This window comes from Prinia subflava, chromosome 2 (genome assembly GCF_021018805.1).
Source record: "Prinia subflava isolate CZ2003 ecotype Zambia chromosome 2, Cam_Psub_1.2, whole genome shotgun sequence".
In the NCBI taxonomy this organism is placed as follows: Eukaryota; Metazoa; Chordata; class Aves; order Passeriformes; family Cisticolidae; genus Prinia; species Prinia subflava.
In genome coordinates, this window is record NC_086248.1 from 44,186,654 (window position 1) to 44,201,130 (window position 14,477).

General features: G+C 42.6%; 1 protein-coding gene across 2 annotated transcripts in view; it reads left to right on the forward strand.

Annotated features, from left to right (window-relative positions):
- Positions 1–14,477, forward strand: part of CRYBG1 (crystallin beta-gamma domain containing 1) — a 98,129-nt gene that overhangs the window by 44,767 nt on the left and 38,885 nt on the right. Inside the window, exons 1-2 of one of the 2 annotated variants that reach the window (XM_063389732.1) lie at positions 8,065–8,199; positions 9,446–10,932. In XM_063389732.1, coding sequence (XP_063245802.1) covers positions 10,184–10,932 — 749 coding nt within the window. In that variant the 5' untranslated portion in view covers positions 8,065–8,199; positions 9,446–10,183. Of the gene's footprint in view, positions 1–8,064; positions 8,200–9,445; positions 10,933–14,477 lie in introns of those variants that run through there. The other variant, XM_063389731.1, reaches the window with a different exon arrangement.

The following is a 14,477-nucleotide window of genomic DNA, read 5'->3' on the forward strand; positions in this document are numbered from 1 at the left end:
TACCAGATGATACCCTGGTATAATGTGTAATAGGATTTACATCACACGATTTTAATCTGTTTAATGACAGCTCCTGTGGAGAAGAGAGACTACATTAATTTCATATTCAAATACAGTTTGATTAAATATTGTCATTTTTCATCCTGCTAAATAGTTTTCAGTCAGAACCATACAGTAATTTTTTTTCTGTCACAGGACCATCACATCAGCTTTCCAAAGCCAGCATGTTAAACATGTAGTTCACTTTGTTGTTTATGAAATTTGACTTTGATCAAATTAGCAGTCCAATTTGCAGTTCGTTTACTGTTTTTATTCTTTCACACCTTAACAGCCTCACCTTAGTTACACAGTGCTCACGCGGATGGCTTGCTGCCTCTTGCCCTGTGACAGCCTATATCCTTCTGTGCCTGACCTGGGAAATTCCTTGTGTTGCTAGCAAAAGGTTTTTAGTTCTCCATTTATAGGTTCAGACTTTCTGCTACCTAAGAAAAAGATGTATAAATTTCAAGTTACATAACAAGTTACTTTTAGGTATCTAGAGCTGCTAAAGGACACTTTGGTGCTTTAGTTAGTTTAGCTAAATGCTGGCCATCTGTTCCTAGACTGAACTAAAACTGCAGGTGAGACCTAGATTTCTACCTAGTACTGTGAGACAATCTATAACCTTCCCCTGTTAAGCACTTAGAGCCAGCTGAAAAGGAACATGGGCACAGGAGTGTATTAGAAATTCTGCCTTACTCTTGAGCTACATGGGATAATAGAATATCCTGAGTTGGAAGGGCAAAGTCCAACTCCTGGCCCTGCACAGGACACCCCATAGTCATACCTTGTGCCCAAGAGCATTGTCCAAACACTTCTTGAACTCTGTCAGACTGTCAGTGCTATGACCACTTCCCTGTTCCAGTGCCCAGCTATCCTCTGGGTGAAGAACCTTTTCCTGATATCAAACCTAAATCTCCCCTGACACAACTTCAAGCCATTCCCTCATGTCCTGTCACTGGTCACCAGAAGGAAGAGATCAGTGCCTGTCCCTCCTCTTCCCCTCACAAGGAAGTTGCAGACAGCAATGGGGTTTGCCCTCAGACTCCTTCAGGCTGAACAAGCCAAGCAACCTCAGCCACTCCTCATATAGCTTCTCCTCAAGGTCCTTCACCATCTTTGTAACCTTCCTTTGGAAGCTTTCTAACAGTTTAATATCCTTGTAAGCTTGTGGCACCCAAAAATGTACACAGCACTCAAGGCGAGGCCACGTGCAGTGACATCTAGAGATGCCCAGGAGAAGGCAGCTCAGTTAACCAGCACAGAGCAGCCACATCAGTGCCCTGCTTGGCAAAGACTGATAATACATGTGGGTCTGTGGGACGATTTCCTTTTTGCTCTGTAATCATTTAATGTAAGGCTGCAAGACTTTTTTCGAGTGCCATGGACTTTCCAGACTGCTGAGCTTCTATTGACAGCAACAATTTTGTGTGAAAGCATGGGGAAGAGATGAAGATTGATAGTGCTTAAGAAAGAGCTGATTTCCAGAGACTGATTGCTCAGTCTGTGGTACAGATACTCTTAGGTTTGCAGAAAAATAACCTTATTTCTTGTCTCTGGTAACTACACACAAATACTTCATCTAAAAGGAGTACGTGTTGCAGTAAGCTATGGATCTCAAATTAGATGATTCCTGTTAAATCTATACCAACCAGTATACACCATTTAGTGACAGGACACGGTATGCGCTCACAAAGCAGAAGAGAGACCCACAAGCATAGAAGAAAGAGACCTGCTAAATCAAAACCACTTCCCTAACAGATTCTTTATCATTGTGAATTGCATTCAGAAATGAAAAAAGGAAAGGGGTTGCATTTGTTAGTTGTGGCTTCAGATTAGTGGAGACTTAAAATTAACTACAAGTCACTCTCTTCCTCTCCAAAATGCTTTTGCCATTTATCCTTTATTGCTTAACAGAAAAAGTACTTTCAAGTCCCTATCTCTTAGAGCAAAACATACATATGTTTATTTTCATTCTTTACTTTGAAAGAGGTAGTTTTAATGAATCTTTACACTAAGATTATCTAATGATAAAGCTCTGGTCCAGCAGCAAGATTCAAAATCCTGAGAGCAAAGATGTGAGGCTAGCTCATATCAAACTTCCTCACTTTCTCTTGTACTGAAACACAGAGTTGCAAGTGTGATCATTTATGTTAATACTATTTTTGCATATAATTTTTTTCTGGATGTCTTTCAGGTTCAGGAGCGTTTAAATATTCTCTCAGTCATTCATTGTTGAATAATCCCTGCTCCTGCTTTTGGTGCTAGTTTTTTCCTGCTTTTTCAAGCCCCTGTTGCCATGTTACCACAAATAGCTTGAAAAATACAGATTTAATACACCAACCTAGGAAGGTGAAGAACCAAGGATACCAACATAAATCAGTCTCTTTCTGCATAAAGGCAGAGGTGATTTTTTTTTTCTTCAGCCATCCCAAATTTGGATCAGAAAACAGTAACCAGGTCTGTGAGAACCAACGTGTGTGGTACATTTTCTCCTAGTGTTGCATATCTATGCCCTGGTATTGCACGTTAATTAATACACGTAAGGCGTTTGCCCAACACTGACTTTGTAGTTCTTTGCAACGTGTTCTCTGCTTCTCTAGAGCTGCTTACTGAAGGACTTGCTGCCACCCTTCTGCAGTTCTTTCTCCTATCCTCTAATTGAGCCCCTTTCATAGTTCTAATTTGTCTGCCAAATGACTTATCAGTTGGAAAGGCTCAAGTCAGATACTACTTCCTTTTTATTTTTTTTGCTTGTTTTTTTTACCTGAGTGCTGCCAGAAGAAGGAAGGGGTTAAAGCGTGGGAGGATTGCTAAGAAAAAGGGTTTGGTTAGTGGCACACAGGACTGCATCTCACACACGATAGTTTGTTTATTCTTCTGTAAACAGCAGAAAGAATTATCATCATCATGGTAAGGCAAACAACAACTCTCTTTTATTCCCTTTTTAAACTCCACCAGAAATCTTCATGTTAATACACAGTTATTTTTTTTTTAATCATAAAATCAACTGATCCCCATTAGTTTTATAGAGCGTTTCTTTAACCGACAGATGCTCCTCTTGACAGAACGGGAGGGGGGAAGGATTTTAGTTTATGGAAATAACTAGCTCTGGGGAAGAGGAGATGGGAGCAGACATGCCTTTTCTGACATGCCTGTTCTTATTTATCTCCCTCCTCTCCTAAATACTCATGTAAGGATCTGTTTCATTTTATCAATGCTTCTTTGTCTTTCCTGAGCTTTTTTGAAAGATTTCCATTCATTTGACTTTGCATGATTTGCTCCTTTCAGTTTTGCTGTTCTTTTCTAATACATCCAATATCTTAGGTGTTTGTCACCTAAGAAATAAAATGGGATAAAATAATTTATATATATATATATATGCTTCTTGAGCTGATTATTTCCTTTCCAAAAAATCCATTAAACATGCAGGCTCATTAGTCTCATTAATCTATGTGCTGTTGCAAAATAGTCAATTTCCAATGTACGTTTGAACTAAAAATTTACTCTTACAATGAAAAAGTAAATTGGAAGCAGACAGGTCCTGTTCTCTTGTAGATATTAAATGTTTCACTAAAATATCCTGACTTAGTAGAAAATACAGTATGTGTAAAAATATGATTATTAAGAAAACCTGTGTTTGTTTCTCTTCACTCTGCTCAAGTCTCACATTTATAGCCCCTTGCTTATTCAGGTAAGTTTCTGAATCTAAATAAATGCATTCACTGCACAAATTGCTCAGGTAAAGATGCAATTGTTTAAAATCCAGTTATTGCTCCTTGTATCCTCTATCGGCATAGCAGGCAAAGAACTGGAAGAGGCAGGGAGTGAATTCCATGCTAGAGTGGACTTGTTAAAGTGCTTTTTTTCCTCTAACTCTGGAGAAGAGGACACTGTCAACCTGGAACATGGTATACTTCAAAGAAATGCTAAAAAAACTTTAAAGACTATATGCCAAACTCTTGGTATTTGGAAGAAGACAATTTGGAAGTTAAAATAACTAATGTTTTCCTAATATCAACCTCTCCTTTGTGTCTTTGTGAAGTATCGGCATAAAATTGAACAATGAGTATAGTGAATTGAAGTAATTCAAATCCATTTGATTGACAGCAAAGGTCAGTTAAACTGGTTAACTTTAGAGATCATTTAGGTTAACTTTAAAAATAAGTTAACTGCTTTTTTCTCTTCAGTGAATCACAGCAAGAATTGACTCAGGCCAAATGTTTTGTTAAGTATATTTTCCCGCCATACTTTTAAAAGGAGAACATAAGCACCAAGCCTTTATTTCCATCTGCAACTCACTCTTCTCTCTCTGCCAGTAGCTATGGCACTCACCTGTAGGAGAGCAGTATGAAAACTTCTCTGTGTAGGACTCGAGGACTCAAGTGGATCTTGTGCTTATCAGACTTTTCTTTCTCTCAGCTTTGATTTGTACATTGTTCCTTCCAGTCTTTCTACTATTTCCACAGCACGTTGAGCCAGTAATACTCCAGAGCAATTTTCAGCCTCACAAAGCCTGACACTGTTAGTGTCAGTTATTTGAGTCTCAGTCTCTGCAGAATGTCAAAGCCTGAAGAGTAAAAGTTTATTTATTTAAATGTTTTTGGCTAAAGCACTTTTTAGGATGTCATGTGACTGCTAGGACTTCAAGGCTTTCTGTTTCTCATGGTTGGGTGAATTATGATAGTGTGATTTAAAGATACTTGACATTACTGGCTTTTCAGCATGCATTTATAAGGGTCCTACACCATTGGAATTGCTGAAGATAGAAGGGTCTCAGAAGTTTTCATGTTACTTGAAATCCAGTTATTTACAACCTTCTAATGAATGATAAAGCTCAAACTTACTCTTCCTTGAATGGTTTGTTGCTTTTTTCCCCTCTGAAAATGAACATGTGCTGGAAAATAAATGTTTCAATTAAAGAACTGTCCACACTAGATATTACCATCTATTAGTTACCACAAAGTTGCTAATGACTAGTAAAAATACTGCTTTTTCTCTTATGTGTGCTCTAAGAAGTGTTTTCATTTATGTTCAGCTGACTCAGATGAACTCATCTAAGAAAATAACATCCAACAGATCCCTCAAGACACATCCTGAAGTTTTGATTCAACAGATCATAGTAGCTTATGCTCTCTTTTCACTGGAGATCAGCAAAGCACATGTTTAATTGCACTGTTAAATTAGGGGTTTGGCTGTGGCAACTTACATTAGCTAATAAGAAAAAAAAACCCAGCCAAAAACAGAGGAAATATTTTAATGCGAGCATAAACAGGTATGAATATAAATACAAACAAAATTTACATTTCTTGGTTAAGGAGGCAGCGGCATTTTGCTTTCAGGTTGGAACATGGCTTTCAAGGTTCATGCAGAGTGCTTGAAATGGCTTCCTCCACACTGTCCACGGAATCAATGGCAGGCCCTCTAGATTTTTTAGTTGCCAGTGCCTTTGATCAGGTATTTCTTGAGCAGCTAGTATTTTAAGAGTAAGAAGGCTTCAGCATAAACACAGTGAAGGAGCCTGATCTGCAGAGCAAGGGTACTTCTTGCGTCCTGAAGTCAAACATTTCCGCGCGGCGCTCTGGAAGTCACGCGTTCTCGTGCCGTGCTCTGGCAGGCGGGGGCCCACTTGGGAGTCCCCTGAGAAGCTCGGTCTGTGTGCCCTCTTGCAGTGGCAATACTGGCTCACCTACATTTATCTGACTTAAAATACAAGCTCTTCAGGGCAAGTGCCTGGTCTTTTATGTGTTTTGAAAGAGCTGTATGTAATTAAGGTACTTTGTATGAAGAAATTACTTCAAAACAGTTTACATAGGGCAGCTATTTCAAGATCAAGGAAAAATCTTTAGCCGTGTTCCCTGAGGAAACAAGGCTTATGTGACTGGACTGGCTGGCTGTCCCTCCTAACTTCCATTCAACACCTTTTGAACTTGTTGGTTGTAGTTTAAACTACATTTGAAAGGGGGAGACGTCTCAATGATAATTGAGTTCCCATGGACTTTATGAAAATGAGTGGCTGGGAAGAGAGAAATACAGATCCCCAGTTCAAATAACTAATTTTTCCAGGTGTAATCTTGCAAACTAAAAACTTGACAGCAAGCAAACTAAAAACTTGACAGCAAGTGTAATAATGATGGTCAGGTTGATAATGTAGTTGCAACTACTTTGGAAGACTGACAGCTATTCCCACCCAAATATTAATATGCTGGTTGACACCATAATAAAGTTAAATTTACCCTGGTTTTCCAACAGTTTTTAGTACAATATAGTCATCCTCCTCACACTTGTAGTTATTATGAATTTTCAGAGAAATCAGTATCATTCCTTTTTGGCTTGCATTAAGTAAAAAATTTGTATTTTTGCTTATTTTAGCTAGCAGTGTTCATTATTGTCATCTTATCTTTTCCCTATAATTAGTTAGTACTGGCAATACATACATAGAATAAGAAATTAGTAATTGGGCTGCATTACTCATGATTGTTGCATCTGATAGGGAAATTTATAGTTGGTTTTATCACTAAAGCACTTTAGCTGTCTGAGCTGTGTAAACCTAGTGCAGCCCTTAATGTTGCTCTTCATTTAATTGTTTTGGTTCTACTGGTTGAAAAAAACCCTCAGAGGGAGGGGGAAAGACAGGCATCAACTTTCTCATTTGTAAATTATTTCACTGTCTAATAAAACCTAAACCCCAAAAATACAAAAACTTGAGCTTAAGGTAATGACCCTAGTCTTGCCTATTTGAAGGCCCCTGGTGGAAGATCACTGTGTGAAGACACAGGTCTTAGTTGGTGGCACAGCTGCTTATCAGTTGAATGAGGGACATTGGTTAAGATAGGTAGGAGACAAGGGTTCTGTGCATTTCTGTTAGGTTGCAGTGTAAGTCAACTCTGCCTCTTCTCTAGTTTAAGCTCTGCGTTTTTCACGTATTTTTTGGTATTTTTCCTTTGCTTTGGCAAGCCTTGCTGCTGCACATTCACTGGCATTAAGTAGGTTCTGTGTGGCTCTCCTGAGCCAAGGCTGTGTAGGCTATTGATTAAGAAAAAATAACTAACTTAACACTTTCCCAGCTGGAGGAGGAAGTGACTGCATAAAAAAAAGGTCCTTACTTTCTTCAGTAGCCAAAGGGCCAGACACACCGCGGGCAGCTGCAGGCGGGTTGACCCGGTGTCTCCCTCGCCTCCGCGCTGCGCCCTCAGACGCTCCGAAGTGAGACTTGCGTGGTCCTTCCTGTTGAAGCTGTTCCACTTCATATAACTCATTAAGCGTTAATTAGAAGAGGACTAGTTGAGCATTCATTAAACATTAAATACTAATTGAGCGCCCGGGGAGAGCGCTGGCACCATTCGGCCGCGGAGTCATTCTCACGCCGGTCCGGCCGGGGGCAGGCGGGGAGCCCCGGCCGCCTGCAGCCCGTCCCCAGGCAGGGCAGGCACAGTCGGGAACGAGCCGCGCCCGCCCGGGCGCGGTGGGAGATGCGGCTTCATCTCCCCGCGGGGCTTTGAACCCAGATGTCCCACGGGGCCCCGGCGGCCGGGCGGTGCCGGCCCCCGCACACTTCCCGGGCTTGGGGGAGAGCCACGCCTGTTCCCGGCACCTCCGAGCGGCCGAGCCGGTGTCCCCGCACCACGCTGCCCCTCTCCGGGGCCGGGCAGCCCGCACCGCAGCTCGCCGGGGCGGCGGCGGCGCGAACCGCCCGCCTCCAACCCTCGCTGCTTTTCCCTCAACATCAAAGGGCGTCGGTTTTGCCCGCGGCGGCGTTTTGCCCTCAATAACAAGGCGGCAGCCGCAGCGCGGGCTGCCGGGGCACGCACGGGGCGCCGCGCCCACTCGCGCCCGCCGCCCCCACGGCGGCCTCGCCCGTGGCCGGGGGCGCCCGCGCTTCCCGCGGCTGCCCCGCGGCGCTCGCTGGGGGCCGGTCCGGCGCTGCCGCCGCCCCCCCCCCCCCGCGGCCGGGAGGGGCGGCCCGGCCAGGTAGAGCCGCTGCCCGCGGCGGGGCGGCGGCTCGGGGCGGGCTGCGGGGGCGGGCTGAGGCGGAGCGCGCAGACGGCCGGCGCCGGGGCAGCCGCGCGGGTAGCGCGGGGTGCGTGCGGCGGCTTGGAGCAGGGGCCGCCAGCACAGCCGGGCCGAGCCGAGCCGGGCCGAGCCGAGCCGAGCCGGGCGGTGAGTGTCGGGCGCTCGGCGGGCTGGGGAGGGGAGGTGAGGCGAGGATGCGGCGCGGCCGGCGGCGGGTAAAGCCCGCCACGGCACCTTCCTCCTGCTTATCCCGTTTTGGGACGGGGGAGGACAGCGGCAGCCTCAGGCGCGTCACCCTCCTGGTAACGCGTGGGACGGGGGCCGTGATTCCTCCGGCGAAGTGGTGCTGGGCCGGTTCTCCGCAGCCGCACCTGCCGGGGAGGGATCGGCGGCCGCGGGACTGCGCGGAGGGCGCGGGGAATCCGCGCCGGCCCGCCCTGGGCGCCGGGGGGACGCCGGCACGGCAGAGCGCTGGGCGCTGGCGGGCGAGCCGGGCGTCTGCAGCAGGAAACAGGTTGGAAAGTGCCGAAGCAGGGTCCTTCCTGCCGAGGGAATCCACTGTTCCCGAGAGGTCTGGTCCGCCGGGTTAGAAAATACTCGCGGTGTTTTGAAATAGACGTCTCAAAACAAGTATTCATCGTACCGGCATGTAGAAAAAGGCTAATGCATTAAAATGCAAATATGCATGTGTACTCCGCGATGCTGTTGCGTGTTTCCTGTTTACCATGTTAATTAGAAGTTGTAAGGCAGAACTTCACCAAGAGTAATCCAGGGCAGTGTTTGACCCAGTAATGCTCACTGAGCTTTTGTAGTTCTGGGTTTTTTAGCCCAAAAACACAAGCCAAATATTTACTGAACTTCATTAAGGAGAAATGTATTAATTTTAATCTTAAAATTACACCTTTGAAACTGTTCTCTACCTGCACAAGTGTGAAAACTGACTCAGCCAGTATGGAGAGAAAGTTAAACTCCCGACTCTTGTTTTCGTAAGGAAAATTTTGACCCTGAAGTTTAACCCTGGTTTTGCAGGCACCAGGAGGCTTTTCTGTAACATTTTGGGTGACCTTAACTAATTGTGCAAAAGTTTGAGATTTAGAACATATCAAGCTGCCATTATAAGGCAAGATGAGCACACTTGCAAACAAATGCAGGCAAAAACATACAGAAGCATCATGGGGTCCTAATTGTTTTTTAAGGGTTTTGTTCTTCTTCTTCTTTTTTTTTTTTTTTTTTTTTTTTTTTTTTGAGAGCTAGTGTTGTTCAGTAAACTGTTTTGTTTCCATTCACTGTGTCCTTTTAATTTATAGGTGATTCTAAAACAAACAAATGTATTACAGAAACAATTTTGACATTAACCAAATGTTTGTTTGTTTGTTTTGTTTTGTTTTTGTAGTCCACCTCGCACCTTCCAGATTCTTCCAGAGAAGAAAATAAAAAGAAGCCTGTTTTGGAAAGACTTGGAAATCTGTTTGGTACAGGGAAGAGGAAAAACGTCAAAAGTTCCCTAGAACACACTTCACATCACAAGGGTGAGAGGTCAGGTTCTCCTCACAGGGCGCAGGCAGTGTACTGTAGGCACTTCAGAGAAGCACACGAAGCTCCTCAAGTGCAGAAACAAGTGAGAAATGTAAGTGCCCTTTCTGAGGCACAGGAATATAACTTCAGTGGGGAGGTAAGACCGCTGTATCACGACACGATTTCAGAATGGAGCAGTAGGGGAGTCTCTTCTGACAGTGAGTGGTCAGCAGATTGGAGCGGCAGCAGTGAGACCATTAAAAACTCCTTGTGTGAGAGCAGCCTGAATGTGGAAACACTGGGACTGGAGAAAGAGCCCGTCACAGATATAAATAATTCCACAACTCCGGATTTCATACAGAGCCTGAGAAATTTGTCTAGTGAAGACTTAGAGAAGAGTATCTTAAGTCACAAGCAGCTTGTGAACACGTGGGTGTCAGAGGAGCCTGGGCATGCAAAACCAAAGGATTTGCCATACGAGTTGGAATCTGCAGCGAGTGAACACCCATATTCTGCTAGAGTGTTAACAGTTGATATATATCTAAGAAAAACAGAAGAGCTCCTTAATGAAGCTGTGACTCTTAAATCAGAAGAAAATTGTAGTGATTTGGACACAATGGATAAAAAATCTGCTAGTAAAAGATCTGGAAAACGGAGAAAGTCTCAGTCGTCTAGTGACATTCCAAATGGAGAGAGAAACCAGACTGAGAATACTGCAAGAGAAGAATCTGTTTTTGAGGATGATGCCCATTCTGAGGTATTTTCAGACAAGATAATAAACTCTGAACGAAAAGTGAGGTCTCTTCAACAGACCCCCGAAAGAACTTCCTCTTCCTCAAGTAATCAGGACCTAAAAGTTGGATCTGCTCACAAAGGGACCTCTAAAGCTGAAGCTGACAAGGGCAAGCAGCAGATTTCAAACACAAACTCTGCAAGGAGAAGATCATATAAAAAGAATCAGTCGGATTCTGTACCCATTTCCCCTACTGGTTTGAAGGGTCAGGTGAAAGATTACTCTTCAAAAAGGCAACCTTTAGCATCACCAGAGACTAACCCAGTTACAAAAAGAACTTCGGTGGAAAAGGGAACTATACCCATGGCTTTTGGGGAAGACAGTTTGGAGTCTCCCAAAGCTTCTTTGGCTCCTAAGACAGAAGACAATGCTTTGGTGTTTGCTGAAGGCAGAAATGATACCAAGGCAGTAAAGCATGGTAGTGGTCCAGATGGAAGAGCTTTCTTGCATACTGATGGGATTAAAAATGGAGACCTGTGTCTCTCAGCTGAGAGACAGACAAATTCTGATTTAGACACCTCAAAGCTGAAGAGTTTGGATGCTTCCAGAACAGTCACGACAAAGATCAGCCTGTAAGTAATAAACTAATTTGCCTTGTCCTTGTAGCTGTAATTTTGCTTGTATCTGTGTTTAGAATTCTATGGAAACATTAACTGTGTATCTGTTATCTGTTTAAACTGTTTTCAGTTAAGAACTGCCTTTAAAAAAAATTACCATAATTAAAGCTACCACTTAACAAGCAGTATAGTCTATATGTGTTAGAAAAATAATTAATTTTTTTCATTTTCTTAAATGGATAGGGAATGTATTTGTCAATTCCATTATATGGAATAATTTGACATATATAAAAACTGCTTAGTCGTCATCATCATTGTGGATCAGATTAATTAATCTATCATTGATCTTAATGTACTTTTTCTCTCTGTAACCAAATCACAATGTGGTTGAAGATTTTGTATGTGAAAATCTTTGAATAAGAAATGTTCAAGTTTTCTACGAAATAGTCTAAGTTCTACTCTTATTTTATGAAGAAATATAGGATGCAATGTAGAACTGGATTGTTCAAATGATATGATAGATCACACCCCAGAGATTTGAATATGTATGATTGCTTTCTTAAGTATGTGCAGGATGAATCATTTCAATTTTGATGCATGTGAATAACATCAGGTATTTGCAGAATTATGCATATATTAGTTTTCAGTTTTTGATTTTACACTTGCAGAAATTGTCAAACAGGTGATCAGAGCTTTCCTTAGGGTTATAAAGAAGCGGCTGTACCTATAAAGTTCCCTGTTATCACTAGTATGAGACCAGTGATTGATTGGTTACTGCTGTACTGTCATCCACAGGGAATGATTTGTTTGCATTATTCATTTCTGGTTTTCCTTGTCACGGCTGTGGGCTATGGCACTCCTCATTCTGGCATGTTCAGTTATAGGTGTTGGGGTACACTGAACCCTGTAGGCCCACCTGAGATAACCCTAATTGTCCTTGTGTTAGAGGGATGTGGAGGTTCAACCAGATGGTTTGAGGCACGTCTGTTTCCAGTTATGCTTCCCACATCTGAGAAGCACAGGAGCAATTTCCTTTGCACAATTTGTAATACTCTACATCTGAGTTGTGAATTTGTAACTTCATCGTAAAAAGCCTGGTACTGAAGGTTAAACTGTGGCATTTTTGGACTTGGTGATGCTTTTGCCATCTGGTAGTATAGATCATAAATCTTGAGTTTGTATCTTCACAGCTTCAAAGGAAAGGTGGCTTTCATATTTTCATGTTTCTTCTCTGTGTCACTGTCATTAGTGATTATGAGGTTATAAAAGCCTGCATGGCTGGATTTCATTTTTTCTGTGTATGTCTTGGTTTGTATGTCTTGGGCTTGCTGTACAGTGAATTATCTTTTACCATTCTCGTAAAGTAACAGAGAAGTGTCCTGTCTGTAAGACTGAATTTTAGCGAATAAACAGCCTGTTCTATTTCATCCCATTTTGTGGGGTGTATGACACTGTCTTGGCCTTATCTGCTGCTACAGGAACTTTGGCCCTGGGTGGGGGAGTGCCTTGTTACCTGCAAGGTTTCTGATGCATCTGAGAGCTGTCATTGCACAGCACCACACCATTTCTTTAGCCAGAGTTACATGCTCAGGTGATCTGGTATAATTTGTAGTCATTCATTAGAACATATGAACTCTAACCCTGGATGTGGATTAAGGTGCTGTAAAATGGGAAAAGATGGTGCCATTACTAGAAGATGGTGTGGTTTTTTTCCTCTAGTTATAGCTTTGAACAGATAACTTCCTCATTTTCAAAGGTTAAGAAGTTATTGTTAAGTAGTTCACATGAATTCCTTTCTGGTTGAAAAATACCTATTTACTTAGAGATTCCTTGGCCCCTTGTAAGATGGATTTTATGTAATACAAATAGTTCTCCCTTAAAAATGTATGATGACTCTTACTAATGACATTGTGCTAATTCTGGGAATCAAGTTTCTTTAGAAACAATTTCAAAACAGGTCAGTTTCTCCAATCACCTACAGATATGCAGGTTTCCTATAAATAAAGATGGCTTTTTCTCTCTTTTCTCCATTTATGTCTGTGTACTGGATAACTTGGAAGTCACAGGATACTTTGCTTCTAGCTTTTGAAAGGGAAACCTATCAGATTTGAGACTAAAATGAGGCTGATGGTAAATCTTAATTGGCAAATAAAACCTCAGGCAGTATTTACTTTGATGCGCTTAGCGGAAAACTTGGCTTCAGTTGTCATACTTTATGTTCAGACATGGTTTTGTAGTTCCTTTACATTTAAGCCCACTTGTTGAATTATTCTTCTCTTTTCACATGCCATTCTTCTTTGTTCACCTTAATCTGGTATTTTGGCATCCGTGGTTTTTTGGCACCAGTTGCATTTGTGACGTGTGCCTCACCTTCCATTTTTGACTGTTGGGAGAGGTTTAACTGCTTGCTGCCACAGTTTAGCTGCAAGGTGTAGCCAAAGAGAAGGACATGGGTATTTCTCTTGGGCCTGCGTTTTCCTGGCATTGCAGATTAGGAATGAATGATTATTAAGAATCAGGCAGACTGGGCTGTTTGTAATAAAGCATTTGTACTGTTTTTTTTCTCCATATGAGATGACACACTTAAAGGATACTCAATCAACATCTCCTTTTAAACAAGCTTAGAAACTCACTTCTTGCAATGAAGTGCATCTTTTGTCTGTATTTAAAATCAGTATTTCGTAGTGTGGAAAAAGGTGTAATGAAAAGATTAGAGGAGGCCAGCTGTAGTGAGTGGAGCTGCAGGGCTGAGCTTCCTCATGCTCTTTGGTCTCAGCTGTTTGGCTGCTGCTGCTGTGCAGAAGCACTGCAAAGTACAAAATACCAAGTGTTCAAGTGGTTGTTTCTGCATAAATTTGCAAAGATTGAAACTATACCTTTGGGGGATGAGCTCTTCATTTAAAATAGATTTTAGGCTGATAAGTATCACTGTTAGCCCTTAAACTTGCTTGGGTCAGGGCATACAGAGAGACACATTTTATGGGGAAGATACGTGTTACATTGAAATAAATGCATGTAGTAGAGTGACAGGCTGACAAAAGGGTGATATGGGAATGAATTTAAGATAATTGGGCCATTAGTGTTACCTCTTGAATATACAGGTAAAAGCTAAGCACATTTTTTTTTCTGATCAGAAAAGGATATGAAAGATCCTGGTGAGCAGGAAATTCAGCACATGTCAGTAGTGCACCATTGTGCCAGGTGAAGGCTAAGCCTGTACTGTGCTCCATAAGGCAGGAGCATAGCCAGCAGGTCAAAAGACAAGATACTTGGTGCTCATGAGTCTACATCTGGGTCACTCTCTTGAGTTGTAGCCCTTCCTCCCCTTCCAACTCTCTTCTGGTGTAAGAGAGATGTTCCCAAACTGGAATGAGCCCAGCAGTGAGCCATTAAAGAAGGTGACAGCTCTGGAGCAAATTGTGTATGAGGAGAAGCTGAAGCAGCTTGGTTTTCTCAACTGAAAGAAGATAAGGATACAGGTAGTCAGTCATCTCTCACCACCTATAGAGAAGGCAGAGCCAGATTTTGTTCCTGAGCTGTAGAGTGAAGGGACAACAGCC